This window comes from Pteropus medius, unplaced genomic scaffold, assembly GCF_902729225.1.
Source record: "Pteropus medius unplaced genomic scaffold, Ma_sr-lr_union100, whole genome shotgun sequence".
NCBI classification, from domain to species: domain Eukaryota; kingdom Metazoa; phylum Chordata; class Mammalia; order Chiroptera; family Pteropodidae; genus Pteropus; species Pteropus medius.
In genome coordinates this window covers 5532950-5555062 of record NW_024351731.1, presented here as the reverse complement: position 1 = coordinate 5555062, position 22113 = coordinate 5532950, and the positions used below count along the sequence as shown (strand labels likewise).

The 22113-nt window shown below is 43.4% G+C and overlaps 1 protein-coding gene across 3 annotated transcripts in view; it reads left to right on the top strand.

Annotated features, from left to right (window-relative positions):
• The window catches only part of TRAPPC9 (trafficking protein particle complex subunit 9), a 321573-nt gene that overhangs the window by 9893 nt on the left and 289567 nt on the right, over positions 1–22113 (top strand). For 2 of the 3 annotated variants that reach the window (XM_039845905.1, XM_039845906.1), the window contains 4 exons: positions 2319–2464; positions 4218–4343; positions 9609–9635; positions 18424–18545. In XM_039845905.1, the coding sequence (XP_039701839.1) occupies positions 2319–2464; positions 4218–4343; positions 9609–9635; positions 18424–18545 (421 nt within the window). The remainder of the gene's footprint in view (positions 1–2318; positions 2465–4217; positions 4344–9608; positions 9636–18423; positions 18546–22113) is intronic. The other variant, XM_039845908.1, reaches the window with a different exon arrangement.

The following is a 22113-nucleotide window of genomic DNA, read 5'->3' as shown; positions in this document are numbered from 1 at the left end:
CTGGCACGAAATGAGGGGGTCGCATGGCGGAGTACCTGCTGGATGTGTTTTATCAGATGCCTATTCAGCGTTCAAGGGACATTTCAAAGAGGCAGTTGGATCGGTGAGCCTGGAGCACAGTGAGGGAGTTGGAGCAGAGCTCTGCATTGGGAGATGGCCGTGGTTGCCCCATGTCTGAATCGTGGACATGGACGCACTCAACCAGAGAGATGGGAGCGAGGTGGGAGGGAGGCCTGCGGCCGTGACCACGGCGTTGGCGGGAAGCCCGGCTCGCGGAGGTGTGTCTGTTATTTCAAGGAGTTTGGGATTTGAGAAGCGTCTGCCATGTATCCTACAGGTACTGGGGGCGGGGAATCCGGAGGGACTGACAGGCCAGGTTGGTGACTCAGGAGCAGGGGAGAGTGGGGAGGAGAGCAGGTCGCACTCATCGCTGAGGAGGGGACAGGCCAGAGAAGGGTGGCTGTCTCCCACGGAGCAGATGGGGGTCCGAGGAGATGGGGAATCGTGAGGAGGGGCTGGCGGGGGAAGGATTGTTGGATACTTCTAGAAGAGTCTTTCTCCCCAAAAATAGACTTTAAAAAAATTCCAGACAAACCTCTTGAGAACACTGATAGTTACTGTGAGGAAATGGTCCTTTCGGGATCCTTCTAGGCATAAGGCACTAGGTTGGTGGATTCAGAGATGAATAAAACAGTCTGTGTCACAGGGGCTTCATACCAGGGGGAGTAGTTCACGGCTAAAAAGGGGACAGGGGAGGGGAACTAGCATGACCCTGTCAGGCACCAGGCAGCCGCCCGCTCTACCTGAATATTCGTGTTCACACACGCCCATGACCTCGGGATGACCTAGTCTCGGGGCGTATGGCGCGCCGAGAGTTAAGTCCTTTTACTTCATAAAAATCTATGATAGACTTTTGTTGTGTAATATTTTGTCAATTTCCCCCAAAGTATTCGGAGTCATTCTATTTTTACATAATTTAATATTTTATATTGTTCTGTTGAATCATAGGACCTTAATATGAAAACTTGTGAGTGTATTGAGATGGCTTCTTTTTGTAAAAATCCCGTGTTTTCAGAACAAATGGGTTCTGATCACAATGATTGCACTTTTATTTTTGAAAACTCAGAGCCACATTTCGCTACAGCAGATGTACACCTCTGTTAAGTTCCTGCGAGGATGGAACACTATACCTGTTTTGAAGAGTTCAGACAGGATGCTTTAAAGCACCCGTAGTCTAACAGGTTAGGAGTAAAGTCTGTTAGAAGAGAGTCTAATTCAAAACCCACCGAGTCGGGAAAACGGCAGGGCTCGCAGACTTAGCCACGTGGCCAACGTCGACGGCCACATTAGTGGAGGAGGAAAATGTGGTTTTCCTGGTTAGGGCGGGAGGGCACAGCAAGGACGTGAGCCACGCACTGCCCAGGCCCGGAGGGAGAGGCTTTGCAAGGGCGTTTCCGCGTGGGGCGGGGCGAGCCCGTTTCTCGGAGTCCGGGAAGCTGTTCCCGCAGTTGCGTGCAGTTTGTTACCCTTTCCCATTATTTTTCATCAGGTGAAGATAAGTCCCTACGTAGCACATTCTGTTGATATCGGAGTAAGGTGCTTGCACAGTCGTTAGGTGGCACTTTTATTTTTGAAAACTCGGCCACATCTTGCTACAGCAGATGTATCGTATCTCCTAAGAAATTTAATAGTCAAAAGAATAGGACTATTTTAAAACAATAAAGGAAGATTTTGATATAGTTTCTTCGGTTTCTGAGTTGATACGGAGTTAGAAGCCTTTGCATTATTTAATAGCGCTCCTTGCCAATATCTAAGGAGCTGTTAGTGAGGGCCCGGCCCCAGCCTCGCAAAGCATTGCTAAAGCTTGCTCTGAAATTCTGAAGATAAAAGGCTTGTTTACAAAAGCCAAATGCTTGGTTCGTAATTTGCAGCATAGCGCTCTTCATAAAATAATAATAGGTTTGAAGTTAAGAAAGTGGAAGATGATCGAGTTTTTAAAAAGCTGAAACAAACTTTCTCGTGCTATAACGTTGTGATTCGAAGATGTAGAAAGAAGGATCGTGCTCATGCTGAGTCAGTGGAGTGTGGTGGCGGCCATCGCCCCCCGTTATGTCTAACACGGAGCTGGCAGTGGTCTTGAAGGCGAGACCATCCAGCTCACACACTGGTGATGACGGCTGCTGGCTTGAGTTGTAGAGCCTCGGGCCGCCTTCTTAGCGTTCGTAGAGAGGGAGCTGCCCAGTGCTTAGCCAGTGCGCTTTTGGGGCCTGAAGTTGTGCATTAGCAGCGACAATATGGCCGTGCATTTTATTTTTCAGACATTACAAGAAGCGGTGCCAGGGGCGCACGCGGAAGCACGTGGGGGACCTGTGCCTTCAGGCGGGCATGCTGCAGGATGCCCTGGTGCATTACCATGTGGCCGTGGAGCTTCTCCGCTCGGTGAATGACTTTTTGTGGCTTGGAGGTAAGGCTCTCCGATGAAGATGATCAGATATGTAATTATGGCAACTGTCTGTATGTTCCATAATGTGCGCGAAATAAATGTGTAAGGACTGGAAGAAGCTGACAGTATAGTCAGGGGACACCGATCTGTCAGCCACTTATGATAAATACAAGTCAGATGGAGTAATGAAGTCAGTCCTTTGCTAGAAGTTTAACGACATGCTGTAGGACAGCGGTCCCCTACCTTTGTGGCACCAGGGACCGGTGCTCCTCTGAGAATCTGATGCCTGAGGATCTGAGGTGGGGCTGAGGTGGTGATGCCAGCGCTGGGAGCGGCTGCAGACACAGGTGAAGCTTCGCTCGCTCGACCACCGCTCACTTGCTGCTCTGCGGCCTGGTTCCTTATAGGCCAGGGACTAGTACCGGTCTGTGGTCCGGGGGTTGGGGACCCCTGCTATAGAATATATTAAATAAAAGAAATAGTTAAAATGGAGTTCAATGTCATATTTAGCTTCTTAAGGAGGATAGGGAAATAAACGTGGGAAAGAGAAAGTGAGAACTAGGAATAGATGGAAAAGAGAAACAGATAAAGGATAAAGAAGGATGAGAAGGACGGAATGTGAGGTTTACTTCCTGCAGGAGAAGTAAATACTTGTCATTGGTCGGTGGGATGGATCGCTACCCCGGCGAGCCCCTGTGTCAGGTGCTTTTGCAGAGCGACGGTCCCCACCCACGTCTTGAGTGACACAGGCCGCGCGGAGATGGACTGTGCCATGGGCTGCTGCGTCTCTCGCCTTCAGTTTCACGTAAACGAACAGTGGAGTTTCCCAGAGGCCATTTGATGCGTGACATCGCGACGGGTTGAGTGAGGAAGCAGATATGAGACTCTAGCTCAGACATTAAAGAAGTTTGTCAAAATGTAGACTAATGGCACTCCCCCAGCATATTATTTTTGTTTTGGAACATAGTTACTTTTCATAAAAATTTAACATGTAATGAGCTTCTCACTGTTTTAAAAGGAAATTGTTTTCTAGTTTTATTTTTGAATACAGTAAATATCTCTAGATGAAACCCGCAGGGAAAAAAACCCGTTTGTGATCCTCAGTGTTTTTTCGGAGTGTCAGAGGGTTCTAAGACCAAAAAGTTTGAGAACTAACGAATAAAGATGAACACTGTTGCACACCTTATAAGGACCATGGCCTTGCTTGAGATTCTTAGGTTAAAATGGCCATTGATAGAAGAATGAAATGTACTCCACGTAAATGTGGCTGCCTTTGAAAAGGAGACAGGCCCATAAGTGTTTGCTCCAGATGGAAGAGATGCATCTGGGCTGTCTGACATGGAAAGGTGTTCTGGTCTTGCTCTGGTGGTATTACTCTTAGATATTTTCGATCCAGGGCACTTTCTGCCACACGTCTCTGTAGCGTCAGAATCTGACGCAGAGCCTGCCACACATGGAGTATGCGCTGAACTATTGGTCGAGTGAATGAATGCATGGCTGAGGGGGCTGGCCTCTTCCACGTGGGACGCAGCCCCTCCATGAAACCTTGAGTGCTGTGAGTTTTCTGTGCCAGCCTTGACACGGACATGTGAAAGATGACAGGTGGCATGTGCCCGTTTGTAACGAAACCAGCAATCTGTAGGTTTGATCTTTGGGGAAGAAATTGGCATTTCCACATAAAGCATTCAAATCATTCTTAGGCACTGCAGTCTGACTAGTGATGGGCCACTAACTTGACTAATTGTCCATATATATATATTTTTTTAATGCCCAGCTGCCCTTGAAGGGTTGTGTTCAGCTTCCGTCATCTATCACTATCCGGGCGGAACCGGTGGTCAGACTGGAGCTCGGAGGTTCCTGGGGAGTTCCCCTGCCGACGCCGCCAACCGACACCGGCCAGGTGAGCCTGCACATCCCCCGGCCTGGGCTCAGTCGCGCCCTTAAGCAAGCAAGAGCCGTTTATCACATCTCCCTCTGGGCTAAGCCCGGCCAGTGTCTAAATGAACTAGAAAATCTGTTGGCTTAGGAACCTTGCACGTGGGATGTTTTCTTTTGACTTATTGACTGTTTATCTTATTGAATCTTATTGGATAATATTAATGGGTTACCATGATTGATTGGAACATTTGCATGAAATTTCATGGTTGACCAACCTTGAAATTCTGGGTCTGGGTCTTTTTCATGATTTCTGTGTGTTGGGTCAAGCTAGTCTCAGTTCTAACGACTCATTCAGGGCCTGGGGCCTGTTTCTTAATATCCTGTGTGATGAAGTTTTCTTAATGAGTTAAGTCTGATTTGCTTATGTTGTGTTGGCACCAGTGAAGCCTAAAACATCTTTGGAGGAGAAGGCCCACATGTGCTTGTTGATGAACTTGAGCCTTAGACCTTAATGAATGAGCTTGCCTTTCATGGTTCAGGATATAGTTGTCATGTTGCATGGGTCACAAAGGCAGTAACAAAGAATGCAGTGACTGAGGCCGGACACAGAGCTGCCAGATGTTTCGTTCCGCGAGACTTAGACATTTCCCCTCCAAGAGAAAGGCGCGGTAGTTAACGTGTGTTCACTGCGTGAACGGTCCAGGTCCATTCACATCCATTCACAGGCTCGATACCGGGGACAGACGTGTTGCTCGATCTGGGATGTTAATTTCAAGCTTAGTCAGCTTGTAGCGGCAGCCTCGGCTTCCATCAGAAACTTACGGCGTCTCCTGTCTAAGGCGAGGACCAGACGGACTGGCGATTGAACATTCCCCCTGAGTTTATATCTCGGTTCCCTTCTCCAACAGCAAAGCTGCAGAAATAAAGATGTCACTTAATATCAGCGTGGCCTGGAGCAAGTTGTTCAATCTCTGTGCGCCTCAGTTTCCTTATCTGTAAAATGGATAAGATAATAATTATACTTACCCGTAGGGTTCGTGTGAAGGTTAATGAGATACGTATATAAATATCTGGGGCTTGGTAAATGTTAGTAGCTATCATTATTATTATTGATTATCAAGTCATCGTGAGAGTTGATAATATGAATTCATGAATAATGTTAAAAGATTCTCGGCATCTGAGATCCAGGTGTCATTGTTTTCAAGAAGAATTCCTCTGAGAAAGGGAATTTTTTCCCTCTTAAATTTGAGTTATCTTAATTTCAAAAGAAGTAGTCCCTACCTTTTTTTGCTTTAATTCTTTTTGTTTTAATTTTTTAAAAGACTTTATTTTCCTAGTATTCAGAGGTTAGAGTCCACTAATTCTTTTTTCTGGAGACTTGTATATGGACCTGCAAGTCTATAATTAATTGACAAGATTTGGTTTATTAAAAAAAAAAAAATAGAACATTCTGCAATCAATCCTAAAGGAAATGCTTATTGACCAGTAAATATTTCTCCTTTATGGTTTTTTTAATTAACAGTAACCATCATTATCATAATTATCAAAATATGACTTATTCAGTACTCGCCAGAGGCCAGTGGCTGTGCTAAATGCTTTTTGCATGGTTTACTTCACAGCAGGCACCGAGGGCAGGTATCAGTGTCCCCTTTTTGCAGGTGACAGATTAAGGTTTAGAGATGAGGGAACATGCTCCAAATTATGCAGCGGGTGAGTGGCAGATGTGGGACTTGAACTTAAGGTTGGTTTGATTGCATAGTAGGCCTTCTTTATTGCTCCTCCGATCAGCCTCCCATTGACTGGTGGCCTGGATATCTGTGAGTTTATAAATGACAGATTTTAGTGGTCTCAGCCTGATGAAGCCTTAAAAGGAGAGGTATCAGTGAGAATATGAGACAGGGTGGCATAGATCAAAATTGTACATTTACTTTTACAAATGGTTTATTCTCAGCTCATGACCTAAAAGTCAATATTTTTAATTTTAACTCTTTAAGCACTAAAAACAAAATATGGAAAATTATTACAGTGCAAAAGAGAAGTGGGTTTTTGAAAATCCAACCATGGCTAATGACTTATTGCTTGTTTTTTTGTTTTTGTTTTTGATGCTTGTTGAGGGAAAAACTGCTTTGTCTGCAGGAGAGAAATGTCTTTATTATGGAAGAAAAGATTTAAGTCAGTGAATGTTGAGAGAAAGTAAAAATCTGTACTCTTTTCTTTCCCAATGATGAATATGTAAGTTTTATGGGACTTGGGGCTTGTCCGCTTTGTTTTTTATGGCCTAAGTATATTTCGTCATTTGTGAAATTAGAATGATGTTATTTACCTTGTGTGATCGTGAGGTTAGATACCATGCATACAAAGCACCTGAGAGGTGCTCAGGAAAAACTTGAATTCGGTTGTGAGTTAGATCACAGTCAGCCTCGTTTATTTCCGATGCATATTCAATATATATGTGACACATATTATCATGATTTAAAGTGGTCAGGATTCAGTTAGATTTTTTTTTAGTACAGAATAAAGTTTTAATGAAATCAGTGTCATTCTAGTAGGATGGGGAATAGCTAACTTGCTTAAGCTGAAGAGCTTAAAGATTACTTGTATAGGGGTATATTTTTACAACTCAGAATTCATATGGGTAAGTGATCATCCATTGAAACCCTTGATAACTAGGAATGAGACCATAGCCATTAAGTTTAGAAATCTCGGTATGGAGGTATTTTCGGGGCATAAGCTTATCTGCTTTATGGCTGAAGATCGTTTTGATTTTCTTCTGTATCCTTAATAGGTTAAAAAAATCACAATGTTGATTTGACACCTACCCCTTTTCCTTTTTAATATATAAATAAGCATTTTTGTATTTCAACAGAGTTGTATGATTATAGGCACCAGCCCTTTGGGAAGCATAGACTACCTACTGTTGGTAAGATACAGATGTGACCCTTAAGGAGAGGGTTAGTATGGAGCTGTTGGTTTAGATTTGGTGCAAGGTACAAGGGCTAGGGGTAAACTTTGCTACTGGCTGCTGGAAGGACAGTCTCCCCAGTCTGTAAAACGAAGAGGCTGGCCTGGTCGCCCAGGATTCCTTCCTGTTATAAGATTAGTCCCCACGAACCTGTGTCTTTCTTTTGTATCCAGGAGTGTCAGAGATTTCAGATTCAGTACTGAGTGGCAAGCCGTTCCGCGAAACAATTCAGTTTGTGCTAGCTAAGCTCTTAGTTATGGTCTCTGGGCATCCAGATTTTAAAAACCTTACCGGTCATTTCTTATTACGCAGGCAATTGTTTGGTTCCATCTTTTCCAGCAACTTGGAAATTCTTTTTTGGACATAGGTGGCGCTGTTGCCCCTTTTAAAGTCTTTAATATCCACGTTTGTAACAGGAGATTTAAACACGGTCCTTTAATTTGATTTCTGTGTTTAATGCTTCAGAATAGCTCAGTGTCTGGATACCTGGAAAAATTATTCTAGTTATATCTTATTTTTATTCTGTCATCTCAGCGTGGAAATTTCAAACATGCTGTGTGAACAATGATTTTATAAAAAAGACAGAAACCGTCTCTGGAGCACCTTAGAGACGGAAACCGCATTGCACTTGCGGAGTGCCGCACCCCCTGGCGCATGTTGCTCAGTGGAAGAGGATTTGGTGTCAGGGAGGAGCTGGTTTGCTGACCTGGGTTCGCGCGCACACAGCGCCGCTTAACAGCCGTGCGAACCTCAGTCAGCTCTTTGAGTCTTTTCTTCATCTGTAAAACAGGGACACTAATATCTGCCTTGCAGAACTGTGAGATTTAGAGAGAAATTACATAAAGTAGATTTGATGAAGCAAATTTAAAATGCAGAAAGGGGTTGGTCCATCCTCACCAGTGAGAAGCGATGGCCCATGTGAGGCACGACGAGGAGTTTTACAGATGGAGTAAAATAACTCTAAGCGCTCTGCCGTCTCGGTGCCCTTGGTATGGGGCCCAGTTCATCACTAGATGTGCCGAGAGGTCAAGTGGTTGACGAATGTGATAATGACTCAGGCATCGAAAACGTTTCGGTCGTAATCCCTACTTAAAGGATACGGCACAGTATAACATATTTAACCAGGTTTTTCATCAAACGCAAGGCTTTCAGCTTGTCCTGAAATCCAGAATTCCCCAAGTCTCCAGGCAGCCGAATGTGTCCACGTGCAGGTCTGCTGGCTCGTGTCGTGGGCGTGGCGTCATGGGGAGCGTGACAGGGGCGTGTCCTGGCTCCCGGGAGCTTCGGTCGCCTCATCCACAGCCAGGGCTGGTCCTCCCGTCTGCTTTGTGGGTCGCTCTGAGAATCACTCATGAAGGTGCCGAAGCGCTGTGCTGGGTGTACAGCTGTATTCCGTAGGAAGCTCCTGGTTTTCTTACAACGTGGCTTCTGGATTGCTGTGCTTCTTAGGCTGCATTTAAAAATAGAGATCACAATACACCACATAGCTCTTACATAGGACCACGGTCCCGGGCCTGTTCTCTATACAGACACTTGAATAAATCTGCTATTTCAGTAGGAATATCTGTTATTGGGACATAACTTTTTGAATGCTGTTAGTGTGTTTGCAAATGATCGTAGCTGGTGATAAGCATGACTCTTGGAACAAGTACCTCTTCGAGTGTGTTCTGCCTTCATGGGAAATTATAGTCTGTAGAGACGGCTCATCAGATCTCATTGACATTTGAATAGGTTAGCAGATGATCAAGGCTTTCAGAAGCTTCTTATAATAATGAAATTAACTGTTTTGTATTTCAAACTAATTACAAAGTTACCTTTTAAAAAGTTGGAAATCCTTAGTTTGTGAAGTGTCCAGTAATTATATGTGTGTGTAGTATGAGCGGAAGATTTTAGGAGGCTTGTAATATAAGTTCCATATAGCCTGCTGCTACCTTCTCTCCCCCCACCCTCAATTCCAAGGTGTGACATATATTTGCACAAATAAGTTACTGTTCCCTTGTCCTTAGGCTTATCTGTGGAAGCAAGAAATTCTTACACTTGTTTGAGAAGATTTGGGGAGCGTGGGCTTAGAAAGTGGGGAGGGAAAGAGGCCAGGAGACGTTGCAATCCGTGCAGGGTGTGGGTGACAGTAGTTTTTCTTTTTTTCCTCAAAAGCAGAAAGGCACTGAACTTGTAATGTACTGTTACACTGAATTGCTTCTCTGAGCAGATAGAAGTGTGTCAGATTTTTCAAGGCTATGCGAATTATGAAAGATGATTTAGTCGTTACCTTTGCAAGTAGTTTTGTTTTCCAAATAAAAGACCACACTCTCTTCTTTTTTCCAGGGGCACAAGAAGTCCTCATTGATCCAGGTACATGGTCTATGTGCTTAGTTTCTTCTGGTTGTATTTTAAGTGCTTGCTTCGTGGTGGTGTGAATGAGTGGTTAAAATTTCTGGGTTGCGATCTTTGGAACATTCTGATTTAAGTCACACTAAATCAGAACTGTTCAAAACCTGATCACTGCTTGGTCCTTGTTGGATGGGGCACTGACTGATTTCTGTCGTCTGTCGAAGAGGGACGTTCCCCCTCCAGCATGGCTGCGTGAACCATTTGTGAAGTGTGCCTTTAAACTTCTTTGACTGCACTGAGCATGCGTGTCCAGTTGATTCTGAATGTATTCATAGTAATGACTTTGCTGTGATTCTATGGTTTATGCTTCTCTTAACACGAATTTGAATTTCCTGCTGCATTTTGTACATGTGTTCCTATCAGGGCAAGACATTTTGCTTTTTTTTTTTACAGAGGTGGGTTTTCCTTTTTCCTCTTAATACCTTCTGTAATTAATACAGCAAAAACCTTTTATTGCAGTGCCTAATTATTTTACGATGAGCTCTATTATTTCCTGGCTTAATCAGAAACAATGACAAAGGGTAAATAATGAAAACCTGAAAAACTTCCTCCCTTTGCAGGGATAGAAGTCCCAGTCCTGCTTACCCGCGCTTTGACTGTATCTCCTTGTGTATCTCGATTCTGAAATGAAATCTCTTCAGGTTTACAGATTTTTTTCTTCTTGTAACGTCATGTCGAATCCTTTCCTTAGGCTGATGTTTCAAGATCATTTCTTGATGGGCTTCGTGGAACGGGTTGAGGAAGAAAAACACGTGCTTTGTTTTGTTGCCAGGAGACCTGATGTTGCTGATGAAAAAACAGTTCGAGGGTGGGCTGAGGCCCCTCAAACTGGAAACTGATGAACAATGAAAATGATGTTGGATGTGTTGGTCTTTGACCAACAGAAGTTCCTGAGTCCAACCTGGCTAGCTATATCTCGTGGAAAGTACTGAATTTCAGTGTTTTGACCACTTTGCTTGCAGGAGAATTAGATGCTTATACCAAGTACAAGTAGCTTAGAGCTATCAGAAAAACCAGTCGTTTGTTGAGATAAAAAAAGAATAAATATTTTTTATTTCTGAAACTTTTCCAAATAAGGTTGCGTAGAGATGAAGTCGAGTCTACAGGGCTGGGAGGAGGAGTGAGGGTGGGTCTCTGGGGCTTCGTTGCTGGGGGTGTGTCACGATCCTGGCGTAGAGATCGGAGCCGGCAGGAAAGGACACAGCGACCCGTGTTTGGCATCCGAGGGCATTGTCTGTCCCAAATGAGAAGAACGTGGACCTGGGCTCTACTCAGCGGAGGGAGAGCACGCCAAGGGAGGTGTGATCCCCGCCTGCCCCCCAGCTCCGGCTCCCGTGGCTTCTGGCCTCCGCTCGCAGGCCCTGACGCAGCCTTGCCCTCGCGTCCTGAGCTCCCCTCTCTTCCCCAGCACCAGCCTCTTCTCTGCCGTTTTAACTCTGGCAGCTGTGTTGGCGGTAAATGTGTTGCTAGGGAGTCACTTCACAGGTCCCAGGAGCAAGGCGAGTGTGACATGATGATTCTCCTTGGTCTCTCAGTCTGAGCAGCGAGTGTTCCCTCGGGGGTTATAAGGTCGTTCAGCTCCACAGGAAGCCCGTCCACGTGAGGCTCTCACCAGATCTCATCTCTTTCATTTTCTTTTTGAATTTTAATGGATGTTTACTATTCAAAGTGAACTGTTTCAGGTTTTTTGCTGCCTGCTTTTCCCACAGCCGCTTTGAAGGCCGGGAGAAGAAGCTGACGGTTTTTGGGTGCTGGCTCCTGGGCTGGCTTTGAGAACCGAGCTCCTCCAGCCATTTGGAGCACCTAGGCTGCCAAGCCCTTGGTCTGCGTCGGAGACCATGCTTTATGCTGTCGAGCCGTTTTCTCGTCACTTCTGACCATTTCACGCCCGTTCAGCGACAGCTTCAAGTGAAACCGTCATTGGGTCAACTTCAGCCCACTCACATTTGCTTTCCTGTTTTCATTTTGAGGGGATTTCCTCCCCTAGAACAGAAAGCAGCGATTCGTACTTGCCGTGTGAAGGCACTGTTCCAGGGTGCCTTTAACAGCTTTAATGCAATTCACCCATTTAAAGTGTGCAACTCAGTGGTTTTCCCACATTCCGAGCTGCGCATGCACCACCACCATCAATATTAGGACACTGTTGTCACCCTGACAGGAAGCCCTGTACCCACTAGCAGTCACTCCCCGTTCCCCACATTCTGCCCCCAGCCCCGGTCAACCACTCCTCCATCTCGACGGGTGGCCTGTTCTGGGCATTTCATGTCAGTGGATTCACACAACACGTGGCCTTTTGTGACTGGCTCCTTGCACGTGGCTCGGTGTTTCCGAGGTCCGTCCACGCTGTAGCATGAAACAGTACTTCTTTCTCCTGCTGAGCGGCGGTCCCCCGTGTGGACAGACCCTGCCTGTGCCCCAGCGCCAGCGCGGGGCTCTGGGTCGCGTCTGCTCTTGCTGTCGTGAGTAGTGCTGCCGTGAACTCTGTGCTGGTGCTAGTGGCTGTGCGTTTCAGCTCTCTTGCACACGTACCTGAGAAGTGGGGTTGCTGGGCCCCCACTAGCCCAAAGCCCAACTTTTGGAGGAACGACCAGATCGTTCCCCGAAGCGGCTGCGCAGTTTTCCATTCTCCCCAGCAGCGGCTGAGCGTTCCAGGTTCTCATCCTCACCCGCACTGTCGTCTCTGATCACAGCCATTGTAGTGAGTGCGAGGAGGTATCTCATAGATCGTAGTTTGGATTTGCATTTTCCTTATAGCTAATTATACTGAGAATCTTTTCATTGTGCATATTGTCCATTTTGCATGTTTTCTTTTGAAAAACGTCTGTTCAGCTCTTTTATTCTTAAATCGAGTCGTGTTTTCATTACTGAGTTGTAAGAGTTCTTTCCGTACTCTAAATGCAAGTCCCTTATCAGACACGTGTTTTGCAAAAACCTTCTACTCTGGCGTCATTTTGCTCTCTCGACGGTGTCCTTCGAAGCGCAGAAGTTTTAAATTTTGATGCAGTCCAGTCTCTCTGCGTTTTCTTTGTTGCTGGTGCTTTCAACGTCCTACCTAAGTTCAAGTTGTTTTACGTCAGCTTTATGTATAAAGCAGCTTGACGCTTGCAGCGATTCCAGGAGCTACGTACCACGGTCCCCCCTCGTCTGTGTATGAGGAAGCTCAGCTGGCCCACAGACGAGGCACTGAGCTGCGGAAAAATTCATTGACTCGCTCAAGGTCACGGCTAGTAAGCGCCGATGTGGGAATTCAAACCCACGAGTTTGTCGGCAGCATCTGTCCTCTTAAGCACCGTACTCTAGTTCTTTCCATAGGAATCAGTTATTAAAAGCTCTTCGCTTATTTGGTTCTGACTGGGTTTTCTCTGCTTGGGGCCTCGCAGCGCTCCGGGCAGGTTTCTGTCGGCCGAATGCAGGCAGCAGCCTCGAGGTCACTTAGCTTCCGCGTTACCTTCAGCGGTGGTTATTGCCACGGACCTAACAAGGTCACACTTAAAGCTTTTCTGGTCATCACACTGAAAGTACAGCCATGCCTACAGAATGGAAAAGGAAGTATCGGATTGATTTTATTTTGCTGATTAATGAAATAAGAACCCTGGTGTTGACACAGACTGTGAGCCTTCCAGAGTAGGGTCATCGTTGTCCTTGTATTTCGTTTTATTCGGTCGCGGTGTCCAGATAGCGCCTTATCGTCCAGCGGGATGGTTAGAACGATTCATATTCGCGACTCCTTGTCTGAAGTGAGAGACTTTTGACAGCATCTCGGATGTATTTAAAAGGCCTGAAATTTTGAGAAGAGTCCCACAAACTGCATATAGATATTTCCACTAATTTTAGATCTATCTTAAACACGTTACGGTTACATAGCAGATTGAATTCATTAACTTGATTTGGCAAGAGAAGTGTAGTATTGTTTATTAGTCTTAATTAAAATATTCTGCCTCAGTTAAAGTAATTGGCACCTGTGAGTAAACAAAAATGAGTGCATTTATATGCGACTTGGGGGCAGACTCTGTGTGTGTGTGTGTGTCTGTGTGTGTGTCTTATTGTGTGTGTGTCTCTGTGTATTATTAATGTGTGTCTGTGTGTATTATTGTGTGTCTGTCAATAGCGTGTGTGTGTGTGTGTCTGTGTGTGTGTGTGTATTGTGTGTCTATTATTGTCACTGTGTGTGTCTGTGCGTAATGATATTATTGGCCAATCTGTGTGTGTCTGTGTATTATTGATGTGTGTGTCTGTGTGTGTCTGTGTGTGTGTGTGTCTGTGGTAATGTGGCCAATGTGTGTGTCTATGTCTGGCCAAGTATTATTATTGTGTGTCTGTGTATTACTGATCGTATTATTGTGTGTGTGTATGCGTCGTGTGTCTGTGTGTGTCTGTGGCCAATGTGTGTGTCTTTCATTAGTAATGACTCTGTGTGTGTGTCGTCTGTGTGTGTCTGTGGCCAATAGCGTGTGTGTGTCTGTGTGTGTGTGTGTGTGTAGTGGCCTGAACACATATTGTTCTTTTTCAGTGCAGTTTTATAGCTTTTCAATAATGTTGTAACTTTAGAATTTTGTTTAAAAAATCGTCACGGTGTTTAGTGCAGTTTGTACTTAGCTTATCCCTGTGGTATGCACAGAGTCTCACTGTCTCCTAGGTAAAGATTTTCTTGTCATTATACTGTTAGTGTGAGCGTCACAGGAGTTGTGATTTCTAGGCCTTTCTTCCTGATGTATTTGAAGTTGGCACTCAAATATGTTTTTCTCTTCATTTCTTGAGTTTTCATCATTAGAATTTTTGAAAATGAATTTGTTTTAATATGTTGTAAAAATTTCCCTAGAAACTTGATGTGTTTGAACTTCTAAGTTTTCAATTTATGAAAAACTTAAGTGCGCTTTTAAATAAATTTTTTTTGCTAGGTATTCGTTTACCTCTTTATAATTAAAACTTGTTTTCGACAAGTGAATAATAGGCATGTATGTTTTAAAAGGCGTCTTATTTCTTCTTAGTGTAAAAGTCATGTTCATTAATTTAGAAAATAAACAAATAATTAAAAAATAACCTATAATCTTCCCACCTAGTGAGAAGTCATAGTAAGCTTTGAAATTGGGAAGTGTAAGTCCTCCAACTTTGTTCTTTTTCAAGATGATTTTGGTAATTCCGAGTCCCTTAAATTTCCATAGAAATCCATGGGATCAGCTAGTCAATTTTTGCAAAGAATCCAGTGGGAGTTTGGAGAGGGATTCCTTGAATCTGTGGATCAGTTTAGGGAGTATTGCCATATTTAAGAATATTAAGACTTCTGATTCAGGATTATGGAGGTTTTTCTACTTATTTACTTTTCTATTTATTTAGTTTTTTTTTTTCCCAACAACGTTTTGAGTTTTCAGAGAATCATTATATACTTTTTTTTTGGTTAAGTTTATTTCTAAGTATTTTCTTTTTGATGCTATCATGAGTGGAATGGTTTTCTTAATTTCATTTTCAGATTGTTCATTGCAATTGTATAGGAATACAGTTAATTTCGGTATGTTGATCTCACATCCTGCAACCTTACTGAGCTCATTTATATATTAGCTGTAATAGTTTTTTAGTGGCTTCCTTATTAGGTTTTCTATATGCAAGATTATGTCACCTGACAAAGACCTAGTTTTGATTTTTCCTTTACGAGTTGGATGCCTTTTATTAATTTTCTTGCCTACTTGTCATGGCTGTAACGTCCAGTGCCTTGTTGAATAGACGTGTTGAGAAAGGGCTTCCTCGTCTTGTCCCTGGTCTGAGTGGAAGGTGTTCAGTCCTTTTCCGTTCAGTACGATAGTGCTGTGCGTGTTGCGTGGATGCCCTCTCTCATACTGAGACATCCCTTCTATTCCTAGGTTGTTGAGTATTTGTATCATGAAAGGGCATTGAATTTTGTCAGATGCTTTTTCTGTGTCTATTGAGATGTTCATGTAGTTTTTTCCCTTATTTATTGATATGGTATATTGTATTAACTGACTTTTCCTTGTTAAACCAACTTTACATTCTTGAGATAAATATCACTTGGTCATGTTGTATAAGCCTCTCATATGTTGCTGGATTTAGTTTGCTAGTATTTTATTGGGGATTTTTTCAGTTCATTTGAAGTTATTGAGATGTGTTTTATAACGTAGCTTGTGGTCCGTCCTGGAGAATGTTCTCCGTCCACTTGAGCAGAGCATGCCCTCTGCTGCCGTTGGCGGAGGCTCTGCAGATATCTGCTAGGTCTGCTTGTTGCTGCTTTTCTGGGTCAAGATATTTAGGTTTGTTTTGTACTTTGCCTGTCCCAGCTCTGAAATCAAGCATCTGTCTAGGGTGTTCTAGTTCGTTTTGTTGGAGAATGGTATTTAGGAACCAAAAACTGGGCAGTCAAATTTTTATTGCTATTGAGGTTCATTGCTCCTAGGCCTTTCGACCACGTGGGAAGGTACTGCAGCCTCCGCTCTACGGCTGAGCTGTCGAAGGGAGCGCTCCTGGGCCTTCTGAGAACTTCATACTGTCATCTAGAGTTCACACCGAGGTCTCTAATTCCAATCCAAAATCCCAGCTTTCTTTCTAATCTTCCCCTGTTAGATACTTACATCTTCTTTCTCTAATAGCGAGACATCTGGCTCCTAAGATTATCAATGTATTTACTCATTTTCTCAGCCCTACAATATGTAGAAAGTAGTTTCCGAATTACTAATCTGTGTTACTGTAAAAACAAACCTCTAAGTAGAATTCAAAGGTTATTTGTGGTTCTTTTTGTTCTCACTATTGGCTTAATTATGTTATTTATTTGAAATATAGTTAACAGCTCATGTTTATATGCCATTACCAGGTTGTCCTTTCTTTACTGGTTGATATTTTTTGCTATGTAAAACATGAACGTGGCTCCAAAAGTCAAAACTGTACCAAAAGGTATACTCAGAGAAAGAAGTGTCACTTCCTCTCCATCCTTCCCACCTCATTCCCGCCTACCCTTGTAGGTAACTAACCCTGACCGTGTACTGCGTGGATGAGATGAGGTACCACACAAGGATGAAGGACCCCCTCATTCTGACCCTCATTATCTTTCCCTTCCTTTCTCCAAAAGACAATAATACAATTCAATAATATAAACATAAATTGTTAGAGGTAATGAGATAAATCAAGACGACCTATCATTTATTAAATATTATTTCATGGCAGAAACAAATATATAACATATATGAAAACACGCAAAGGATGATGGTCCAGTGGTTAAAAATGTGGGCCCCCGTTCCAGTCCTACTCTGGGGTAACCAGCGCTGCACACTTGAGAACTGGTAGGGAGACCTAAGCTCTCTTGGACTTGATTCCTCCCTTTGGAAAGGGTGTGCACTGCGGAAGCCCTTAGCACAGGGTCTGATACCTGTGAGCGCAGAATGACCTCGCTTTGCCGCGAGGGTGTCGTAACCGCCCTGCGTACGCTCTCAGGGCTCCAGAGCGTTGCCTCGTGGCTTGGGGATGGAATCTTAGTTCCGTAGGTACCCCGGGATTGTGTCATCGGGCCTTGCTGTTCTTTAAAAAGTATATATTTTCGATATCTTTTTCGAGCGCACCCTTGTTTTTGATTATTTATAGTTCTGCCCTCTCATCGCTCGCTGTGATTTTCACAAAATCTGCAGAAAACAAAATCCTCAGCCTCCTGCCTCTTCACAGTGCTGTTGTGGCTCTTTCTAGAAGAGGATTTGGCATAGGACATCTTCTTTGTTCCCTCTTCTTGGAGTCTCTCTGTCTGCCCATCTGTCACCGGTCCAGCTGTCACCTGTCCATCTGTCTGTTTATCTGTCCATTCATTCTTCTGTCTTGTTCCAAAAAGCATTTGAGACAGCTTACAGAATACCAATCGAGAGGTGAGAACATGGGCCCAAGAAGACACAGCAGGGGTAGGACGTGAGCCTGCGTGAGCCGCGGGCAGTGTGAGAGGCACATGCCGTTGGCCTGTGAGTTATAAAGATTGACAGCAAATGTGTGCTGGAGCCTCCCAGGGCACACTGGGAAAACAGGATGCTGAGAGATGCTTGTCGTCTGTGAGATAAATGAAAAGAAAGGCTTAGGAGAAGCCCAGCTTTTCCTGCTACCGAGGCTTAGGGGAATATTTTTTGAGTGTTCTATGAAATCGAAGAATATCTCACCTTTTTTTTTTCTGTCAGAGTTCTATGTGTAGTTGGTTACATTCCGTAAATAGAAATTTCTCCCAAACTCTTCTCCATGTGAATTCGATGGCTAGGGAATTAGGTGGTTCTGCCTGACAGGGATTGGCCAGAAATAGAATGTGACAGGCAAAGAAAGATACCAATATTTATGAGTTACATTTTTTTTAGAGCTGTACAATTTGGAAAGTGCATTCACATAGTTTATCTGCACTCGAGGATACAGTGTGTTCTGCTGCGGGCATTAAGAGCTTAAGGCTGTGAGGTAGCGCATGCTGGCTGCACTGTCCTCAAGGCACCTAAGCTAGTTATTGTAGTCACGTTACTTTTGTATAATGCATTTCCTGTTCTTTGATAAAAAGTTTTAACAGGGAGGAAAACTTATTGTGAGTTAATTAACATTTACTACAATGCTTTGACGGTGAGACTATTACAGGGAGTACGTAAGCTGTGAAGACTTTACAAACGATTCCATTATTTAAATTTCAGTGGGGAATATTTAAGTTTTATCGTACGTGTGCCCCCCCCCTTTAAATTCACAAAGAAACGAGACAGAAAAAGCAAATGCGATTATTTTCCTTCCTCTCTGTTTGCAGGTGCCTTGACCACCAATGGCATAAACGCTGACACCAGTGCTGAAATTGGACGTGCGAAGAACTGTCTCAGCCCCGAAGACATCATCGACAAGTACAAGGAGGCCATCTCCTACTACAGCAAGGTGATTTCGCTGCTCCGTGAAGCCCTTACGGAGCTGTGTTGTGTTAATCGGAAGTTCCTATTTTATGCTGCACAATGCTGTGGCATCTCCTAGTTATTTCTTTCAGGTATTACTGCCTAACCCTACTGCATCGTACTATACACCTAAAAAATTCTTTTTCTGATTCTAATGTTTGGAAAAAGGAGAAAAAAAGACTATCAAAGCCCCACTCAGAGATCATCGCTGTTACCACTTTAATTTCTATTTTTGGTCTTTTTGTTACTGTATATTATCTGTACCATAAAAAGTAGTGAGTACTCTGTACTTATTTACTATATGGAGACCTGCAATTTTCCTTCGGCATATTATGTGTTTTTCCGTGTTAGTAACTATCCCATGGCATGATTTTAGCCACCTGTATAGCATTCCATCTTGTGAAGGCACCATTCTTTTTACTTTGGACCTAAAAAAATTTAAATTCCAAGTACACTTCCTGAAATACTGAAAAGGGAAAATAGAAAAAGCGCTCGCGTGGCACGGAAGGGCGGAGCAGCGAGCGAACAGTGGGAGCCCCTCCCTCCTCTGCCGTATGCCGGGAGTTACAGCCGTGGGAAACTTGGTGTGCCCTTCATGACCTTGGTGCCTGGGAAATTACATATGAAATACATACACGACACGTATGTATACACATCTGTTTTATTTACAAAAGTGTGATCGCACTATGTATGTTGTTCTGCGTCTTGCTTTTTTCACTTAGCAGTGCGTCACAGGTGTCCTGCCACCTCAGACCTGCTCTGTTCTCTCAGATCGTGTGAAGTCTTCCAACACGTGGGCGGCATCGTTCATTCATCCACACCCGCAGGAGACCGGCGAGCTGGGCACGGTTGTGCACAGTGCCTGGGACAGGATGAGAGGCCCGCCCTAATGTCCGTAATAATTATCCCGTTGATGGATACTTAGGTTTCCTCACTTTTCTACTCTCAGAAAAAAGGGCTTGACTGAGCATCCTCGTTCAGATAGACTATTCCTTTAGTTAAGATTTCTGGAAATTTGATCGCCGGATATGACATTGACACGTATCATAGGTTACTTTCAAGTTACTCTCCAAATTCCTTCTAAATAGGGAATGAAAAGATGCCGAATTATTTATTTAACCAATCCTCTATTACTGAATGTTATTTTAATTCCGATTTTCTTCCCATTATTGTAAACAGTGCTGTGATAAATGCCCTAATAGATAAATCTTTTTGGACTAATTTTCTTTTTAAGGGAGTTATTCCTCAAAGTGGAATGCGGTCATACAGCGTGCATATTTTTTTTCCGAAAATACATATGCATTGCTATATTGTTCCCTATAAAGGTTAACAGTTTGTTTTCCCACAAATAAACACTAGCTATTGTATCTTTTTAAAATATTTGCCGATATGATGGGCAAAAGTGAATTTTCATTGTATTAGTTTGCATTTGATTACCAGTCAAGTATTGAACATTTTCACTTGTTAGCTGTTTGCATTTCTTTTATGAATTACCTGTGTCCTTCGCACACATTTAAGTTAGGGTGCTTTTCTTCTTGCTTTGTATATTTTAAGTATTAGTTTCTTCTCTATCATTGACATGTGTTGCAAATCTTTTTCTTAACGTTGCTTGCCTTAAATGTTGTCATGAAGTCTTTCTTTTTGGTCATGGGCAAGAGTGTTTTTAATATAGTAGATTTTTGACCTTTGGTATTATGCTTAGACATACCAACAAGAAGTAACAACAAGAATAAAACTCTTTTCCTCAGTTTTTTGTCTCTAAAATGGGGATGATAATAGTATGTATTTTACAGGATTGCAGTGAGGATAAGCTATGTTGATATATGCTACTGTTAGTATTTTTAAACATTTATGTTTTTATCTATAATTTATCTTGTGTACATTATGACATAGGAATATAATTTTTATTTTTTCCAAGTGACGTTCTGATTGCTCCAGCAGTTTGCTGAGTTCATACTTTTTCCCTGACTTGAAATCCCTTCTGTACCGGACACTCACGTATACTGGAGTCTGATTCTAAGCTTCTTATTTCTTTCTGCCAGTCTGTTTTTTCGTAGTCCAACACCGTGATATTTGATCTGTTGTAGCTTAATAAATATCTAATATGCGTCTTTAAAAGAAAATTATTTCCTCATCCCAGATTTTCTTGTCTAGTATTATGACTTTATTTTTCCAGCAGAATTCTAAAATATAGTGTCCACATTTACAAAAATCAGATTGGAGTGTTCTTGGGGCTTGCAGTAAGTTTTGAATTATTTTGAGGAGAGCTCACATCTCACAGAGTCGCTCTTTTCTGCAGAGCACGTTGCTGTCCCTGCCTTCACACGTCTCGTTTGAAGTCCCTCCGCATGGTGTAGTTTTCTTCAGAGCCCTGAACATCGTTTTAGGTTTCTTCCTAGTGACTGTATATGTCGTTGCTAGTTTCGAATGGGTGTTTTGCCATTACATTTGTTACCTGCTTCAAGGTGACATGTAGAAAGGCAGACCGATTTTTAATATTCATTTCATAACTTGACATTTAAAAATTATAAGTATTAAGTACTCTTTAGAGTCTTTTCTATTTTTAAAAATTTGTTTCCAAGATTATCAAATTAACCCCAGCTAAGTCCTGAGACGGGGAGGAGGATGGAGGCAGGCGGTGTGGCTTGGACAGGTACTTCCAGCAACTTCGCAGCTGCCTCTGGACCCCCACCTCTGAAGGAGCCTGGGATGTGCAGAAATCGCACGCCCCGCCCTTATGGCGAAGCTGCGGGCCTGGCAGGTCGATGCCACTTCAGCAGCTGAGTCTGAATGAAGGGTCCGGGTGCCAAGAGCACCGCGCCAGTAAGAGTCTGAGACTTCATCTCTGGGGGACAGGCTTGTCTGCCATGGGCGCAGCAGGGGAGCCACGTGGCCCATGTGTCACGAGTTTTCCAGAGCACACTCCGGAGTCAGACAGAACTGAGTTCGAACCCTGTCGTCTGACTTTAGCCAAGTTGTAGGACCTCTTTGAGCTGCAGTTTCTCGTCTCTCAAAATGGGGAAACTAAGCATTTAATCAGGCGAAGTTATATGTATATATTTGCTATATATATACACAGCCAGGTCCAATGACGGACTTATTCATATTGCTCAATAAAAAACTAGTCATCTCTTCTTTACTTCAGGATCCTACAAGACATCTTGGGAGAAAAGCAGGTCCTAATATGTATGCGATGCAAGTAGAAAAAGAGAATTAATGTCTTGCCTTTCTCTAGCTGTGTTTTTATTTCTTTGCTTCATTTACCTCTTTTCCTCCTTTTCTTTCTAATTTCACATCTTTCCCTGGAAGAGCCTGAGACCTTCCCTTGAGATTAAAATTGTTTCGAAGGTTGGCCCATCACTGTGAAATGGCCAAAATGATATAAAAATATTTGTACGCTGCTGAGATTTGATTGTTTTGATTTGTGTGCATGTGTACATGTGTGCGTGCATGCACACACACACGCACACACACACACGCACGCATGCACACGCGCACACACACGCTCACATGCACGCACACACACGACACATACACGCACACACACACACACA